The 19,010-nt window shown below is 34.4% G+C and overlaps 2 protein-coding genes across 2 annotated transcripts; both read left to right on the top strand.

Annotated features, from left to right (window-relative positions):
• Positions 1 to 212: 212 nt before the first annotated feature.
• Positions 213 to 6,979, top strand: SPON2 (spondin 2). The gene is made up of 6 exons (XM_074821343.1): positions 213 to 493; positions 1,296 to 1,521; positions 1,871 to 2,094; positions 2,363 to 2,554; positions 3,611 to 3,785; positions 5,943 to 6,979. The coding sequence occupies exons 2-6, from the start codon at positions 1,299 to 1,301 to the stop codon at positions 6,119 to 6,121; spliced, it is 993 nt and encodes a 330-aa protein (XP_074677444.1). The 5' UTR covers positions 213 to 493; positions 1,296 to 1,298; the 3' UTR covers positions 6,122 to 6,979.
• Positions 6,980 to 12,593: 5,614 nt separating this feature from the next.
• Positions 12,594 to 18,102, top strand: LOC141922201 (transmembrane emp24 domain-containing protein 11-like). Its single transcript, XM_074821342.1, has 5 exons — positions 12,594 to 12,723; positions 13,635 to 13,735; positions 14,478 to 14,603; positions 16,773 to 16,919; positions 17,729 to 18,102. The coding sequence occupies exons 1-5, from the start codon at positions 12,594 to 12,596 to the stop codon at positions 17,876 to 17,878; spliced, it is 654 nt and encodes a 217-aa protein (XP_074677443.1). The 3' UTR covers positions 17,879 to 18,102.
• The last annotated feature ends 908 nt before the right edge of the window (positions 18,103 to 19,010 follow it).

The raw sequence follows: 19,010 nt of genomic DNA, 5'->3' as shown, positions 1-19,010 counted from the left end.
TGAGAGTGAGCAAGCTCTCTGTAAATGTTTGGAAGGAGCATCTGTCAGACAATAAAACTTACAAGAAAACATGCTTCTCATTTAAAGTGTATTCACTAGAACTATTTCAGTGTTGGAATCAGTTCATTTGTATAGCTTGGAGGCATTAATAAGAGCAGAGAGCTGTAAAGGCACCAGAAAACTCGAACTGTTACTAATAATCCAAGGTATTTTTTTAAAGCATTTCGCCTATTCGGCATCACAGTCTTCTGATAGGAACCTGAACCAGTTGACAGACAGGAAACCTCTGATAGTCCATCCAAAAAGATTGCAAACAAGAAGATGGCATGATTTTGCAAACCTGGAAAGTCTAAAGATTACAATAATTGTTGGACCAAAGGGACCCTCTTCAGGCATAAATAGCAAGACTCCTACTGTCTTCTCTTGCAGACCAACTCAGCTGCCAGCAAAAGCAGGTGCTCTCCCCCTACCAGTGCTCCAGAGGAAATATTTAGTGAGTATTCACAGCTCTTTTTACAGATTAATATATTATTAGTGTTTTAGTTATATTTGTATAGTTTTCTCAAAGGACAAAAGCATTTAAAAATAAGTTTTTAAGGCTGTTATTTTAAACAATTGCTGGAGTTCAACAGTCTGATGCAATTACCATATTAATTTGAAAACAAAATTTGCAAAACCTATGACAGCAACTTTTTAAAAATATTGGGTTTTAACAACTATGTAGCTTAAACAATCTGAAGTAATTACAATGTATTTTTTAATGCACAAGTTATGACAGCAAAGTAATTTATATAAGTATGAAATGTATTTGACTTTAAATGTTATGCCATAAAACAGCCTTTGTGGAACACAAATTTAAAATAAATCATTTCTTTTGGCAAAGTAACCTGCAATTTAATCTTTAGAAGAATAAATATACCACTAATGTTTTCCACAGAAACAGTTGCTACTCTAATTAATTCAAGATGTGACTCTAATAAGATTTCAAAAGAAAATCAGAAACAGATTCTTCTCAGAGGTAGTACTATGGACAAGGTTAAGTTTTATTTTCATTAGAAACACTTGTCCCAGGTAGAGTTACAGATTTGTAGTATATAGCATGGAAATATCAAATCTGAAAGCATTATAATAACGTTTTTAGAAGCATAACAATTTTTAGTGTTTCAGATGTATGCTTTCTTTTTGGTTATAACTTACGGTACGTTACATTTTATTAGGTAACTGTTATTCAATTTTTTAGTTTAGAGTGACTAATATGGCTAACATACTTTTTTTTTTGTGTGTGTGTGTGGAAGGGAATGGAAAACCTGATGTTTGTCTACCGCTCCTGTAAAGTTATCTGGACCTTACTTATAACAATACTAGGTTATGCCAGCAGCCTGCCTGTGGGGGATGATTCTATTTGCACAGCAGAGGAACTTGCTAAGTACAGCATAATCTTCACAGGGAAATGGAGTCAGACTGCTTTCCCCAAACAGTATCCACTTTATAGGCCCCCAGCACAGTGGTCGTCAATGCTAGGTAAGTGAAGTGTACAGTTTTAAGAACAGATAAATCTCTTGATCTTTTTTTCTTCTTAATAGTCAATTTTAGGATAATTAACGAAAAAGGAAAAAAAATAGCCAAAGTTATTAAGTATGAAATGCAGAAACTGAAGTATCCACAATGCTTTCAAAAATCTACAACTGTTTTCAATTGGCTTCTGTTTTCAATTGGCTGCAGCTGAAACAAACAGTGATAAGCCAAATGTTTGAGTGTTCACTCATTTTTATACACATTTTTTTAACCTCAGAAATAAAACAGATAAATTGAAGAAATAGGGACAATCTAAACCAGACTTTTATGTCATGCCATGTATTCACTCAAATAGGTGTTACTCATAGTTCTGACTACAGCATGTGGAAAAAAAATGAATATGCCAGCAATGGTGTACGTGATTTTGCTGAAAAGGGTGAAGCATGGGTATTAATGAAAGAAATAGAAGAAGCTGGAGAGAAAATTCAGAGTGTACATGGAATCTTCTCTGCTCCTGCCATTTCCAGTGGTACAGGACAAACTTCCACTGAATTAGAAGTGCATTCAAGACATCCCTTAGTAAGTAAATGTACATATTAATTTTAAAAGTTTATTTTATGTCACTAGCACCCAAAATTAAGTATTTGAGTTCTCACTTGTAGGAACAATATAATGCAAAGAGTTACTAAAAACCATGTCACATTGCAGGGAGCACTGTACAGGTTCTATAAAGTAGAAGACCATAATGACATTTCTTTCAAAGATTTTAAGTTAAAATTACTATAAGGAGGACTGAAGCATTTCAAACTAAGTGATACAATCCTCATGGATCATTTTGTTTCATTAGGTTTCATTTGTTGTACGAATTGTTCCAAGCCCTGACTGGTTTGTGGGTATTGACAGCCTCAATCTCTGTGAAGGAGACCACTGGATGGAAGAAGTATCAGTAGATCTATTTCCATATGATGCTGGAACTGACAGTGGTTTCACATTTTCTTCCCCAAACTTTGCCACTATTCCACAGGACACAGTTACAGAGGTAGGTGTATATACATATTTTAGCACTTTGTACTATATGTTTTGAGTCCTTTAAAAGATAATTATCCTATGACTACACTATAGACTCTTGTGAAACTGATTTCAGTTACTTGAGAGTGCTGATGCTCTCTAAATATGGATTTATTACATAGGTGATAACCCTACTGCTTTTGTTTATTTTTCTGTATCTTTCAAATTTATTAGATAAATGCAGATGGTTCATGAAAATTTGGCTCTACATTTAAAGTATTTTCTGTAAAAGTTGACTATTTTTGGATGATTTTTAGTAATTCTTAGAACACCAGGAAAATAAAAATATTCACAGAAGTCCTGGCATTACTAAATATGTAATATATATAAACAGGAAAATTCTTAGTAGTGAATACAGATGTAGGGAGGATTTTTCAGTTAAAAGCATTGCTGAAACCTGAAACTGTTACCTTTGAGGGAAAAGAGCCAAGGGAAAGCAGAGGAGAACTTCATGACTACTATGGTGACCCCACTTTCAGTCTCTTTTGCTCACTTGATACTCTATATGTCTCATACTTTGCTTTTGTGATTTAAGGGTGGTGGGGAACAGAGGACTTTGATTCAAATGTTTTGAATACTATAAGAATTCACTTAATCCTTTCTTTAATGTCAGATTTTCTAGAGCCAAGGAGCAGAGAAGCTGGAAAACAATACATTTGGCCTCCACTATCCATAGGACAGTAGCTACAGTATACATAATATTGTTACTTAATACTCTTGTATTCTTCCTTGTAATAACATCCACTTCTTTCCATCAAACCATTCCATACATTATTGAGTTTTCAGTACCTCCCAGCACAGTCCTCTATCCAAAGGTTGGCACAGTTCATTGTGCCCAGTCTCAAAGTATTATGCATAAAAATTCTGGGATTACCAGCAGTAGTTATGTGAACTGAGGTTCAGAGAAACTGGTTACATGCATTTTACTTGCCAAAAAGGTATTAGCATGATGTGTAAACATGATTTTACAGTTATCTTCCTACTAATATGATGTAGTTTCTTTAAGGTTCCCCTTTTTATTTCACAGATCACTTGTTCCTCTCCAAGTCACCCAGCAAACTCATTTTATTATCCCAAACTCAAAATTTTGCCACCTATTGCTCAAGTGACAATGGTGAAAATAAAGAAAAACCAGCTGGGTCTTCCTGTACCTTATCTTAATCTTCCAGCTAAAAGCAATGAAATAATAGACTCTGTCTCAGGTAAGTGATTAGTACTTTGATATGCTCAATTCTGTTATTTCCATTCACTCAGAAAATATGTGGAAATCTGGCAGGTGATGTGGATGAAATAGGTGATTAGGCAGAACATTCTCCTATCTACATAGAAATAGCTTCCAGACTCACACATGGGAAATAAAACAAGTCAGTTGACATAAAAGAGAATCCCTGCAAGAATCAGGAAGGGATTGCATATTCAGGTTATACCCACAGTAAGGGCTACTCAAGCCTTAGTATCAGCATAATCCATGAAGTTTATGAGAAATAAATAACACTTGATCAGAATCAGAGTTCCCCGATTCTTTGTAAGTTTGAAGTAAATATTCATCCTTAAGTTTTTATGTGATGATGGAGCAAAAGAACTATTGTGGTCTCTTTCTGGGTCAGAGGGCTTGATAGTTATGTGCAGTAAGAACTGACATAATTCAATTGATTTGGACATATTTGTGATAGAAACATACATCCTGACAACAAAAATAATGTTCTCTCTCATTTTGATTTTCTTAAATATATTATCTAATAACGTTACTTAGGTAGGAAGACATGCAAACTACTTAAGTCAGATTTGAGGGTAATTTTCAAATCTCAAAATAACAAATACATAATTATCATAATATTTGCTCTAAGGGAAAGATAGCAGTTGGACAGTGTCCACTGAGATTTTCTCTTTACACTTTTCTGGTGGATTTTTACAAAGTGTAAGAGGAAGGGCTAAGAATAAGAAGACCGACATCCTAAATACTATTTGAGAGACAGCAACAGGCTAAATCCCCAAGGTATTCCTATAAGAGATCCTATGTTCCAAGAACTTCACCAGAATGTCTGAAGCTTGTATGCCTCTAGCTCTGTGCTGAAGTCACCTGACAATCACTAAAATAAAGCTCATTCCCTACACAGCTAATAATGCATGATTTATAATTTAATAAATATATTTCTCTATCAACAAGACATATTCAAAGTCAGTGCAACATCTGATTTTCAGTCATATGCCTTTCACACAACATTTGAAAGGAACATTTGTCCCTCTTTAGGATATATATTTAAAACAATGCATTTAAAGTATGGTATTTCAAAACCCATTTTTTCATATATCCCCTCTTTATTGTATATTAACAGTAAATAAGTCAATTTAAAAACATATTCCAGAATCAAAAGGATAGATTAAATTACCAGAGATCAAACTGTTTCCCTCATTCACTCTAGAAACATGGGAATGAGTGATCACAACAGAAGTGGTGAGTTCCACTGTAATATCAGAAATTTATACCAGAGGTCACACACTTAATACAGCATTTAAAGCGGGTTTTGTGCACAACTATTTTACCTACAAATGTTGTAATACACAGTTGTGAGACAATTTCCTGTGACAAGCAATATTTTTATTTAACCTGCTAAGGAATAGAGATATTTTATAGAGATATTTTCAATGGAAGTATACATTATGAAAAGTACTTGAGTTTCTGACTTCTTTTCTTGCACTAAATTAAAACTATAATGAAAGCCCTTTTAGTATTAAAAAGCTTCTAGTGATAGAATATCTTTATTGGCAAGGGGAACTATAGTGTACATACCGAACAATAGCAAGATGATTTAATGATAAAAGAATGGGACTTTTCTTTATTTCTGAAGCAAATTGGAACAAAAGTTAGATGGGATTTGATATGAACAGCTATAGAAACAATATCTATCTGCAAAGAAATATAAATACACCTAAATAAACCAGAGAAAACCTTTAATCCGGGTCTTTTTACTAAGGCATGAAAGGCAAATGAGTTATAAAATTGACAGTAAATGTTTTGTAACACAATCTCATGAATGCAATTATTTTAAGCATAGTTTTTTTTGACACGAATTCTATATTTGCAATTCAATAGATAATATGCTGCATTACCGATATAATACCTCAGACAGTCTCTAGACTGCAGTGGTAATAATAACAATACCACCAGTGTCAAGGAGTTTAGGAGCTGAAAACAGAGATTTTTATTTATGAGACAGCATATGGATTTTATTAATATCACGTGTATTTTTTATAAGAAAGGACACTATTTGATCACCAGTCCTTAATGCTTTGCCAACTATGTATTTGCCTTAAGCAGAAATTTATGTAAAGCTACCTTTTTATTGTGTCTATTGCAGAAACACCACTGGACTGTGAGGTTTCACAATGGTCTTCCTGGGGTCTTTGTAGAGGTGTTTGCAGAAAAACAGGGACGAAGATCAGAACTCGTTTTGTACTTCTTCAGCCTGCCAATAATGGAATGCCTTGTCCAAATCTGGACGAAGAAACAGGATGTGAACCAGAGAATTGTGTCTGAAATAAATAAAATATAATAATTTAGATAATTTAAAAGTAGGATTAGTTTAACTAAATCTAAACTACATGTCAGTCAATGTTCCTTATAATTCAGGTATGCTGCACTATTTTGATGAAAAGGTATATTAGACTGGTTTTGAAAGTTGTTGTTTAATATCAAGATTTTGGGGGGTTAAATTCCTAAGGTTTAGTATGACAACAGTACTTGATCATTTACAGACCAAAAAACCCCAAATAAATCCTTGCTATAAATATACTGTAAATTCTTGGAGTACCCTCTAGTGGCAGAAAAGAAGACATTTGAAAAGATTACACTTCACACATGTAAAAATCTTTCAATCACAAAATCTAAACTAATAACGTTATTAGATACTGTAATTTGTTGATCTACAGCTATTTATACCTAGAAATTAATTTTTTCTCTAAATTATGTTTTTATAATTTATTGGCATTTTTGTCGTCTTTCTAAACATGTTTAACATGCATTTCTTCAGAAACTACTTACATAAATCAGAGTGACCAGATATTTGCAGTGTCGTTAAGACAATAGTATAACTGAGTAAACTTGTCTTGAGACTTATGAATAGATGAAAATTCTTCTTCTTTTTTTCTCAAAAGTGAGAAGAACATCTGTCATGAGGACACTCGGCCAACAAAATTACTAGAAAAAATCAGAAGTGTGGATACTAGCAGAATACTTCTGAATTTAATTAAAAGTGTTTGCTGAGATTTAAAAACTGACTGGTAGTTAGTTGGGGTGTGTCCCTCATGAGACATTTATCTCGAAGTTAACACTGTTGACCATAACATAAATTATATCATTGTCTTTATATATGCAGTAAATGTGTCTGTTTCTTTAAATGTCTTTGCTGCTATTTGTGTCATCCTGACCTTTTTTATAGAGAAAACTTACCAATGTTTTAATATCATCTAAAATTGAGGTATACACGGATATTACAAAACACAGTATATCAGAAACTGGTCCTGACTGCAAGTTTTAATGGTCAAATAACCATTATAAAGCAAAAGTAACATATGGCTTATAAAGTGCTGTGGCTACTAACTAGGAAAAGAATTTTGGAATAACACTGTTCAACAGAATATGTTTACAGTCTGCCTACAAAACTTTTACAGCACATTGCAATTTTACAAATATACAGCACAGATATTGAACAGGAGAGCTGATTTGAGTAGGTTCTTTCTGGAATATGCCAAATATCAGAAAATTTATTGTGTACTTAAAGGAGCACACTGCATTCATTCTCTGTAGGGCTGAAACATTTAAAAAGTTCTCTATATTTTTTTCCAGGAGATAAATCTTGCAAAGACCCAAAGAAATTTGAAACTTTATCAGACTAGACTAAGTTGGTCCTGCAAATGCTAATAAATGCAGTTGTTAGGTCTAAGTACAGGAATTTCTACATATTGTATTCTTCAGATTCCCACTGTTGCCTGTTTTTCAAAATTGTTTCACTTACTCTTTTTATTATACCTAATTTCTTTCAGGTTCCCCTGTTTCCATTCTATAATTGAAATAGTGTTGTTACACTATCATTTTCATATTTTGAGTTTAGTTAATTTCTCCACCTTTTCAATTTTTTTCTTTCTTATTTTTATATTAATTTTGACTCATTCTATGTTTTCTTTTCTGTTAAACTTATTTGCTATATAGTTACACAGTTATCATCATCTCAGAAAACATAAGCATATATTGAAGTATATATTTAAATATTCTCTGAGGATGGGAATTAATTTCAAATTGATTAATCAATAAGTGATAAATTAAACTCAAGGTCTTAGGCAGAAATCAGATGCAAGTCTAAATTATGACTTAGGAAAAACAAACCCACAAGCCACAAGATATCCTTGGAGAAACCTTCCTGGAGTTCTCTAAACACTAGAGTTTTGTTTCGTCACATGTCCAGAACAACTAAAGGGCTAGGTCCAGTAGAAGAGTATCTGCATCTATAGTTGTATACATGACCCGGATCTAGGATTTCAGTCCTACGATATATGATTTGATAGTGGAGAAATTCCAGTTTTTACTCAGACTCCTGAAGGCAAAAGTTTCCCAAAAGACAGTGTGGGAGAAGGGATTGAGAGGGGGAGGTGGAGCAGAAATGTAAGTGAATATGTAAAAGGCCAACACACTTCAGGAAACTCCAGTTAGTGATAAATAACTTACCTATTTTAGAGTGTTTGCATAGATTAATATTCACTGGAGGTTCCTTCAAGCAGACGTTTCCTACCCAGTCAGTTACATGGATACGTTTTTTTTTTGTAAGCAGTGACTTCAGGAGACCCTGGTAAATATGCCATTCTTGAAGGATGTCCTGTGGCTGCATAATGTTTGGCTGTACGTATTGTTCCAGGTATTTACTTTGCAAACACCGGGGATGGAGACATTTCTAGGCAAGACTGTGGATACAGTGAGTTCTAGTGAAGCACGTTCTAATGATGGAGTACACTTCTCATATCTTTATTAAACTGATTAGTGAGACACCTGTTCTCTGTGTGGATACGGCTAGGCCTTTGTAGATTTTAGTTTCAACACAAGCTTGGATTTTTCCTAAAAATTTTGGGACCATGAAGAAACACAGAGAAGCTCTCCCTTCCTTTTCCCTTACATCCAGTGTTACAGATGGCTCACAGCCAAGGTTCTGTGGTCCTAAATACATGAGATTTAGGGAAGGAAATAGGTAAATTAATTTCTGGGTTAAACTAATCTCAGAAAACACTTTGGGAGGAAACTTGAAATGGTTTTGTAAAGACAATTTTTTTAGTAAGAACTTTTTGTAGGAAGAATCAGCTTTAATGCCTTGGCAGATATTCTTGCAGAATGGAAGACACGGTTAAAGGTAAATGTAGCAATGAAAGAGTCACCACAGACTTGAACTGTGGTCCTACAAAAATCATGAACACCAAATTCAATTCCTATAGTGGAATAGGGTACCTCAATACTGAGAACAACTTGTCCAGTACCTTAAGGAATTTAAGGACAGTTAGTGGTGAACACATGAAAGCTCTTCCTATTGTCTCCTGGTAGGCAGGAATGCCAGATGAAGTTGTATATATATTTATGCTTTTCTATGGACTGTGGCTTCTCTGCAGACATCCAATACAGCACCTTGTTGGTTAATGACTAGACAAAAACCAGGGTACTTTTGTAGATATGCCAGGATACGGGAAGTACTGATGTGTTTATATGAACTGAACTGAACTGAAAAGCTCTTCCTGGTACCATGGCATAAATGTTGGCTGTGTGAGCCTTAGGTGGACTAAAGGAGAGGGCAGACATTTTGTACTACCAAATACTCCAAAATGACTGGGATGAATGCCCATGGGGTGTGTGTGAAAAAAATCTTACTAATTGCTGTTTGAGGCCCTGTTCCATATTGCTGACTAAATATGCTTTCCCACAACTGAGGAGAAGCTGTATCAGAGGGTCAACTCTGTACTATGTAAGTGTACTGTGTAAGTGGGCCAACTCTAACTGACCAAATCTCATCCACCAAGCTTGATATGAAATATTGCCGGCAGTTGTCAAAATGGCACAGGATCTGCTGTTAAAGATCATTTTGGGGGGGACAGTCTTGGATTAATTGAAAAATGGTTCTAAAACCCCAGACATGCTAAGTTAAGCACGGTCATGGAAACTAACGTGTGTCTAACTTCTAGAAGGGGAAGGAAAGCGTATGGCAGCCTTTCTGATGCCTGTACGAGCACTGTCTTCAGCAGGACATAACTGGAGTGTGAACAAAGGATCTGAGATTACCTGATGGTATTGAAGGCAAAATAGTCCATTTCATGATATTCCTAGTCCCAGATATTTGAAGTACCTTGAGAATATCTGATCTGTCATGAATGATCCAACATAGTAAAGTAACTCAGATTATTCCATGACAATATTGAACGTGCACATAAAATAAATCTAACACTTGATACAGCAATTCTGAAGTCAGCTGAATCCTATTTAATGGAATGTAGTATGCAGAAGTTGTGTGCATGATAATTTACAGGTACTGTGAATGCCCGAGACAAAATAGCTCTCAATATGCTACATGACAACCTGATCACCTGGAGGCTGACTTATTTTTGTTTGAAGTCCAGCAGCCCTACTGTATTAGCATTTGCTAGCCAAAAGTACAGAAGTAATGTGTCTGTCCCAACTGGTCTGGGCAGAGTGAAGAATAGAGTGGTGTCCCTGTGTACATCTTGTGTTATACCACTGGAACACAGAATTTTGGAAACCTCAACTAGTCAATGAAAAGCTAAAAGGATGATTGCTTAACTAGCTCACAATCTGTGGACAAACTAATACTTCTTGCAGGTATAGTATGGCATGAGAATTTATGTCAGTGCATGTCAGGCAAGATCTCCCTGTGGTGGAGGGGTAAGAGTCCAATTACATGATGAGATCCTGTATAATCTGAAATGATTTCTGATGGATAAATGCTAAAGTAGTAACAGAGATCTAATATCACCCTTGAGACTCCTAAGGATTCAATGGCCATGGGATGCAATTTGTATCCCTCTATAGTTAACCATATGAAGTCAAAAAATAAGAAGTAACATTTAAGGAATCAAGTCTCCTCATCTGACAATCTCTTTATCAGTATAGGGATGTTGTACTTTGATGGAGTTGAACTAATACTTGTGCTAGAGTGTCTGTGAAGATATTTCATTCTGTGAATGGACTGAACCAATGATGGTAGTAAGCCTGTGCCAGGTTAGACAAAGACATTTTTATATTGAGACAACTTCATAGATAGCAAGTGCAGTGAGGGGCAACAAACATGAATCAGTCCTTCTTTTGCAGATGTGAAATAATCCAGTAAGAGTTACCATCCAAAATTTTAGGTTTTTAGGTTACAGATATTGAAGATGAGCTGCTGTCCACCCTTCTTCCTGTTCTTGTGCTATGATGGAGCCAGTTCTATGGCTACGAGCACTAGCAGAATGCATCACCTGACAAAGCAAGTAGATTCTCGGAAGGGCTGCTCAGAAATGGATAGGAAGACCAAAATAACTTTATTTACTAGTATAGGTGTAACTAAATAACAGTAAATGCAAATGGGACATTTTATGAGGTAATTGAAAGAAAAATTCAGAGGACATGGTGAACAATATGAGAAAAGGGCTAGTCATGATCCTTTGGTGTGTGCATAGTGCTGAGAATGCAATTTATGCAGCTAGGCATCTGACAGCTATATAAAAACAAAACATAAAATAAAATCCAACTTCCACCTTTTCAAGCAAAATAAATGCTGGCAAAATTCCAGCAAGGAAATGGTGTTTTCCCTGTCTACAGCACTGCATATCACATATATGGCATGTGTGGGTGCAGCTTATATCCCATACCCTGAAGTCAAGATGATAGAACTCTGGACTGAGACGTTCATCACAGACACATTCAAGGACGTCAGTGAACAATTTCATCTGCAAATGCCAGGTGCTGCTGAGGAACATGGCAGGGTTGGAAAGAGCCAGTGATCAAATTATAGAGCCTTCAACAGGAGCGTAGCGAGCTTCTGAAGGGGAAAATGAGTTCAAAGATGGGTCCTCCCTACTGGAAATGATCCCATAGCTGGGTCCTCCCTGCTGGAAAATGACCACATATCTTCTCACATTGAGGCCAACCTTTCAGACACGGTGATCTCAGTTTATAGGACAAGGAACACTTGAGTGGTAGATGAGTCCATCAACATATACATTGATCTGTATTAGTACAAAGGATAAAAATAAAAACCTCAATCATTGTTTGATTTACACTATAACTTTCTTTAGAGAATTTATTAGGCAGTATCTAAGAAAAAGATATTCTTATGTAAAAACATCTTATTCAAAAAGTGTTGATTTTGTTTTTTTTTTTTTCCTGTAGTATCACATTCATTAGTGGTTTAGATACTTTTATTATTCAAGTACTTTTGACTTTCATCTTCATAATTCTCTCAGTCCACAGTCTCTGTGGGTTTTGTACAGGTATATACAGACATCCAATTATTTATGTTGGAAGTGACAAGTTTTCTTAATAAAAGAGGAGTGAAGCTCTGGAATAATCATCCAGAATAAATGGGAAATATAAGTTAACACGTTCATTTAAGTTGAAAATTGAGCAGTTTATGGAAAGAGATAGCCATGTGGTTGCTTACAGTAAGTAATCTAGGGAATTGATCTCAAGTACCTGAGAGGTTCTTTCCAGTTTCGTGTTCTTCTATGTGTATAAAATAAAATTTTAATCTCGATGCTCAGAAAGAAGAAAGATTTTACAAGTTATCTTTTTTATGTTATCTCATTCTGCAGAACATACTGTAGTTATTTATAAATGTGTAACCACCAGCTGCCTTTTCTCACAGGTTTTTTTCCTCTCTCAAAAATACACTGATAAGCAGCAAACAAGGAACGACCACAGCACTACATACATTTGTAAACAGCTATCTTCAAAAACCGTACAACTGGGATACGTAAAAACCATGAAAATCCAATTAATAGGATTTCTCATGAACTTTTGGATTTCTTTTTCACTTGCTTTGTATTTTCACAGTGGAGAAAGAGAAGAGAAATGTATAATTGAAGATGTTCCCAGAGACACGTTGGTAATTGGTAGGTACCTTTCAATGCTATATGATGCAATAGTAAAGATGGCTTCTAACAGAAATAATAATAAAGATGGCTTGTAGCAGAAAAATCTGATTAATGAAATATGGTAAAACCATGGTGATAAGAAAGAGGGCATACTGAAAATAACTCCCTGCAGCAGGGGCTAATCAGAATGTCCTCACACATTGTGTGTATCCATTACACAAAGAAATGCAGGTTTCCAGAGTCCTTGACTGACTAGACAAAGAAAAAGAATATCTTCTAATTCTACAGCAGTGGAATTGCTGCTTCAATGTGTGCTTCTGTATATTCTGACTGATTTACTCATTCATACCAGAATTTCTGTAACATGGTTTTTCCCATACAAATGGGAGAGTTACTTTTTTGATTAATGCTGGTCTGGAAAGAAGCAATTCAGGATGTGTTAAAGTTCTGCTTCACCTGAGATATCACAAGAACATTAAATTCATCTGCAAGACTGTAAATGTAAATGTAAGACTGAAAGGTGATAGCAAAAAATAATAAATAATAATCTTTTTAATAAATAATGTGATAAATATGAAAGACAATCCTAAAAATGTAATTTGAATACAGCACAATTATGCTTTTGGAGGTCTCAGCATGCTTTCTGTATGCTAATCTTGCCAGAGCATTAGGAGTAATCAGAAAGTACTACTACTTGTTAATCAACCATTTTTGTAGCATTCTAGAACATTTTTTAGTGTATAAAGAATTTATTGCATTTCACAGTGTTATAAAGTGCCCCCTGAGCAATTTTAATCATAAGCACATGAAATATATATATTGTTTTAGTGCTTATCATTTATCTTTACATTTTTGCTCCAAAAGCAATAAAGATGTTTAATATTAAGGTATGTTTTATTTAACAGATTTTTATCTATGTTTTTATTCAGGGAATTACAAAGTACAACGCTGGGATATACATAAACAAGACTTTCTTGAATCTGCTCCTGGTTTGGGAATGTTTGTGACTGTCACAACTCCTTCTGCTGAGGTAAATACTCTTTACAAATGTTTCCATAGGATTTATGAGTTGACTTTTGGCACTAGCAGGCAGCACTATCTGAAAATAATTGACACTTTTTGGGAAAAAGTAAATCTACGGTCTACCAGCTAGTTCAGTATTTTGATGCTGAAAAGTATAAGCACCTGTGACTTCTATCAAAGTAAATAGAAATTACAATGTTTGATAATGATGTGTGGGGACAATTTTTGCATTACTACTGGGTTTGGGAAACTGTCATTAAGAATAGTAAGTGACAACTGAGAAAACAAGTTAGATTTTTAAAAAATGAAAATTCACTAATGAAGTAAAATGGTACAGAGTGTACTTGAGCAGCAGAAAGGAAGGCTGATGATAAATTAAACTGCAAAAGTCAAAATTACCATGAGGCTGCATACAGTCATCATGCACAGCAACTGCCTCAGGAAAGGTCCTGAGCTTTTTCAGCAATGGACAATTTATTTCTGTGCCAAGACAAGGGCTTAATTTTTAGACTTTAAATGCTTTAGAGAGCATTGGCTTTTGCCCATTGCAGAAATCTGTAACATTTTAATGTTCATTGTGAGCTAAAATTGTTTATTCTTCTCTAAATCTATTCTGAAATTCAGATAAATTTAATGATGTCAGGGGGTTAATTGATTACTTTTTACATCCAATTCACAGTACTGTTTTTCGATTGTTTTATTGATATTTATAACGTACACACCCAAAATACATAACATCTCAATTACAGGTACTATTGTCAAAACTGTATGGGCCACAAGGAACATTTTCTTTTACATCCTATCTATCTGGGGAGCATATTATCTGTTTACAGTCTAACTCCACAAGATTTGTGGCATTTTCAGGAAGTAAACTGGTAGGTGTATTTCTTAAATATTCTTTGTTGTAATAGTATTAATTGTTTACAAACTGCAGAGATTCCAAACTGGGTTAGAAGTTGCTCTAACTTCTAGCAGATAATTCAACATTTCCTAGTGATTAAAGAAGACAAACCTAGAATTTTGAAGCTGGGATAAAAAGACTGTTCTGATATTTAAGAAGTTAAGATTAAAGAGGCAAGACTAATAACTATAAAGTGATTCAATGTTTGTACAGTGCTTTGAACGTGAAAGATTCTGATCAATAAGAACAACTGTTTGTTTCAAAAAGATAGATATGTAAGATTGACTAACACAAACACTTATCATAAAGACATTCCATGTCTTCAGTAGGTTAAATTGAATTCCTAAGCAAAATTTAACATTTTAATTTTTGAAAGATATTCAAATTAATAATATATTAGCATACTTGATATTGTCTACTACCAATAAAGTTGGCCTTAATTCAGATTTTGAAAAGAAAATAAAGAAGCCATCAGAGGTGATATCATGGTTCTAACCCATTTCAGCAAATAATTTCATAAACAGTTTTGAAAATTTTATCTATATGCGTCTTCTCAAAAGATAGTTGAACAAGTGAGAATTACTCGCTCGAGTTGCTTTTTTTTTTCCAGTTGACTGCAAAAGAGTTAGATAACTAGCTAGATATAAATATTTAGTAAATGTGTTAAGTGAGGTAGGCCAAATTTCATCCTAGATGTATGATTTTGGAATACGTAGGTGACACAGAACCAAGAAGAGTTAACAGAACTGAAATGGGACTATTACACTGGAATAAGTAGGTGTTTTTATGGACTGATTTATGGAAATGAGTGGAAATACACATTGAAAAAGCACTTAGGAACTAATAATAAAAAAAATCTGTGGAGCTAATCAACCAGAGAGGTTATGGGGGATGAAGCATTGATTGGTCATAGTTAACTATACCATGAATGTGATTCTGAGGATAGACCAGGAGATATTTATCTGGTACAAATGGAGCTGTATTAATATCATTTTACATGATGCATGCACCATGTACAGTTCTGGTCATACTATTTAAAAGAAGCAAACAGGTGCAGGGAAGGAGAACATTAATAGCACAAATATTAAACAGGGTGGTTTGTCTATCTGAGGAACCCAGAAGTAAAAAAGGGAAATATTGCTCTTTATATCTGCAGGAATAAAGATCACAAAAGGGAAAACATTCTTTAGCTAAGTTAAAGATTTGAGTGGTCTTTAAGAACCAGATGCAGTGGTGGTTATCTGAACTGCTTCAAACCAAAGTTAAATAAATTAATGGACAAAGGCTACTATAAGGTTCTGAGATAGATTTCTGGATATTCAGTTAGGTAACTCTAAGAGAGCTGAAAGAAGATGTGGTCTTCATTTATGGATGATGTCTGAGTAGACCAAACTTCTATCGTTGCAATACCACGCTCTCGGATTTCTGCAGATTATCTGTTTGACTTCTAGTAGAACTTTCTCATATTAGTTTTAGTAAAATTTTTCATTCATGACAAACTAAGTTGCAAGTTGCATTCTTCTCTTTTCTTTCTATGGGTCTATTGCTTTGCAGGTTTGGGGCATTTTTGCTATAGATCATACAATAGTTTATAGGATATTAGGAGGTATATCATACTAGATAAACCATGTGTGGAGAAAGAAAAAAGATACCTTATAAATGGTTCTGCTTTACACCTATGATAAACTGCAAATAATAATTCAGCTGGTCTCCTTCCAGTCTTACATTCCTGTTAGCCGAGAAAACCTAGAAGTGCATCTATAAAAAGCTTCCTGCAGTACTACTGTAGAATGTGATTTCTGCAATATTAGGATGGAATGTGAAATACAATGAGCAGTCCTAATGGTGCTCATTTTTTTAAGTAGTTTGGATAAAGAAAATATTTTCATGGTGGCTGAATCAATGCTATCATAAAATAATGACCTAACAGTAGTGAAGATTTTAAATTTGTATAATTAATTTAAAAATAAAGCTAAGAAACATTTTAAATATCCTGCCTGATTCTAATTTTAAGAAGGATTTGTATAAGCAATTAAAACTGTTTTCCTGTAATGAGCTTAAAGGGAAATATCCATATTTTTTTTCCAAAGGAATTTTGAAAACACAGAAGACACAGTAATGAGAATATTTTTTCTATTCGCAGCGTATCCATTTGGACATTAGAGTTGGAGAACATTTTTTGGATGAATCTGTTGTTCAAGCCAAAGACAAAGTGAATGAAGTTAACTTTAGACTAGAACATCTAATTGAGCAAATTCATCACATATCCAAAGAACAAAACTATGAAAGAGTATGTATGGAAATGTTAAAAATATTGTAAATAGGCTTATTGATTTATAAAGTATTATGAGGGTTATTATTTGATCACAGTGTTATTTTTAACTAACTCATAAAAATCTATTGGTATTTAACCAAGATAGCCTACATTACCTTGCAAAATATTTTTAAGCTGTAACATAAAAGCTAATTACTGTGAACTCGTGCTTATAGCAAAACGTGCTATTTTAAAGCAGGAATTGCCAAATTTAGTTTTCCTGGTCAGAATCAGTAGCAGCAGCTGAGCAGGTAGCGAATACCGCTGCTGGTGATGTTGCCAGCTGTTATTTCCATGCTGATCGGAGTGGGTAAGGAAATGACTGAGTGTATATCTGTATATCTCCATGCAGTTAGAAATAAAGCCCTCCTTCAAGTGTAAACCCGTTGTCTTCACTTCTATACACATGCAGGCAGTTAGGCAGTCTTTGAAATATATCAACTAGTTACCTAAAAAAACAAATTTGGCTGCAATATGAAACTGACTGTAAACCTAGAAAGGGTTAAGCCTGTACTAATGGAACACATTTAGCACAATATATATTTTGTGAACAAGGGAAAGCTCTGTTTGCCTATCTGCTTCAGGATACAGTGTGTCTGCTTCTCAGTTTTGATTTGTAAAGATACTCACTTCATGGATAAGAACAAACTTTCATTTTTATCAACATGAAAAAAGTGTTTGTTCACTACTGCACAGAAGAGGGATTCCTGTCTAGTTACCTGGATAGCAGCATGAAACATACAGATGCCAAAAGGTAATAATTATGCTTTTCCTTTTTTCTTTAGGAGCGTGAAGAAAAATTTCGAAAGACGAGTGAAGAAACCAACAGCAATATTTTGTGGTGGGCTATTGTACAAACACTAATCCTCATCTCCATTGGAGTCTGGCAAATCAAATCTCTCAGAGATTTCTTTATATCTAAAAAGCTTGTTTAAGCCTTATAAAATAAATGCACAGATTCAAAAATTGCACACCATGTAACATCTAACATCCAAAGAAACTTTACATCTATGAGAGAATTGGTTGTATATAAATCTCAAGCTTCTCTCATCTTCTACTCTGATTCTTACTCCAACTCTGTTTTCTCTACCTATATCACAACCTCTGGCATTTCTTCACATTTTACTCCTTGAATCCCATCTTTTTATCAGGCTTTTTTCCTCTAAGATGTAAAGCTAAATCTAGAAGAAGGACCCAGTGACTAAGGCAAGGATTTAAGTTCAACTCAGGATTATTAAATCTAAAGTAGAAATCTAAAAAAAGCTTCCTAATATTTTAAATTTATCTACTTGCTTAGTAATCTTGTTTGGTACTACCATGAACAGTTTGGTATTTCAGACTGACTAGGATTCAGATAGTAGGGAGAGAAACAACTATATCCCCTGCAGTGCTTAATTTGGTGAGAGTCTTGAACTCAGCCTATATATGTATAACACCTAGCTTTTCCTCAAATATAATTGCCACTATTTTCCTTTAAAATATTCAAAGCCTTAAGTGAATGTGGAGACCACCCTTAAGAATATGATCAGTGGTTGCAGCAATTACCATGGAAGAGAGACACCCAGACAAACAATTTGGAATTGTACTTACTTTTTACTTCCAGATAAGCCATAAACATTAGGCTATAGAGTTGAGATCAGATGTCTCCCACAGTTGTTTATGTAAATTATAGTCTTTATGAAGTATGCCAAAGTAAACCAAATTACAGGTTTCTTGGTAAACACTGAATTTGTGCCTATATATATCTTATTTTAAATTATTCTTACACTAAATGTTTCAGTCTGTTTCTGTGTTGGAGAATTATTTTTATTTTAATTATTCAGCAACTCTAACGTGACTGTCTAAGGAATTTACCAGTTTTTGACTTAATCATGCATTTCAATTTCACTTATTGCAGCTTCGTTGAATATCTTTATGCCTTAATTTAGCTAGTTTATGTACAACTAGCAGAGTTGCTACAGTATCATGCAATTACAAGTCAAAAGCTGTGGTTAAAAATTCAGATAATTGGCTTGACAAAGCAGCAGTAGTGTAAGGAGCTGGAGGTGGTTTTAACATGACCCATCT

This window comes from Strix aluco, chromosome 4 (assembly GCF_031877795.1).
Source record: "Strix aluco isolate bStrAlu1 chromosome 4, bStrAlu1.hap1, whole genome shotgun sequence".
In the NCBI taxonomy this organism is placed as follows: Eukaryota; Metazoa; Chordata; class Aves; order Strigiformes; family Strigidae; genus Strix; species Strix aluco.
Note: the sequence above shows the minus strand (reverse complement) of the source record. Positions and strands in the feature narration are given on the sequence as shown.

Excerpts from the sequence above, each read along its gene's own strand:
- SPON2 (XM_074821343.1), top strand. The coding sequence starts at position 1,299 with ATGGAAAACCTGATGTTTGTCTACCGCTCCTGTAAAGTTATCTGGACC. Across the intron at positions 2,095-2,362 it reads TGCATTCAAGACATCCCTTA|GTTTCATTTGTTGTACGAAT; the intron begins GTAAGTAAATGT and ends TTGTTTCATTAG. Across the intron at positions 2,555-3,610 it reads CACAGGACACAGTTACAGAG|ATCACTTGTTCCTCTCCAAG; the intron begins GTAGGTGTATAT and ends TTTATTTCACAG.
- LOC141922201 (XM_074821342.1), top strand. The coding sequence starts at position 12,594 with ATGAAAATCCAATTAATAGGATTTCTCATGAACTTTTGGATTTCTTTT. Across the intron at positions 12,724-13,634 it reads CAGAGACACGTTGGTAATTG|GGAATTACAAAGTACAACGC; the intron begins GTAGGTACCTTT and ends GTTTTTATTCAG. Across the intron at positions 16,920-17,728 it reads AAGAACAAAACTATGAAAGA|GAGCGTGAAGAAAAATTTCG; the intron begins GTATGTATGGAA and ends TTTTTTCTTTAG.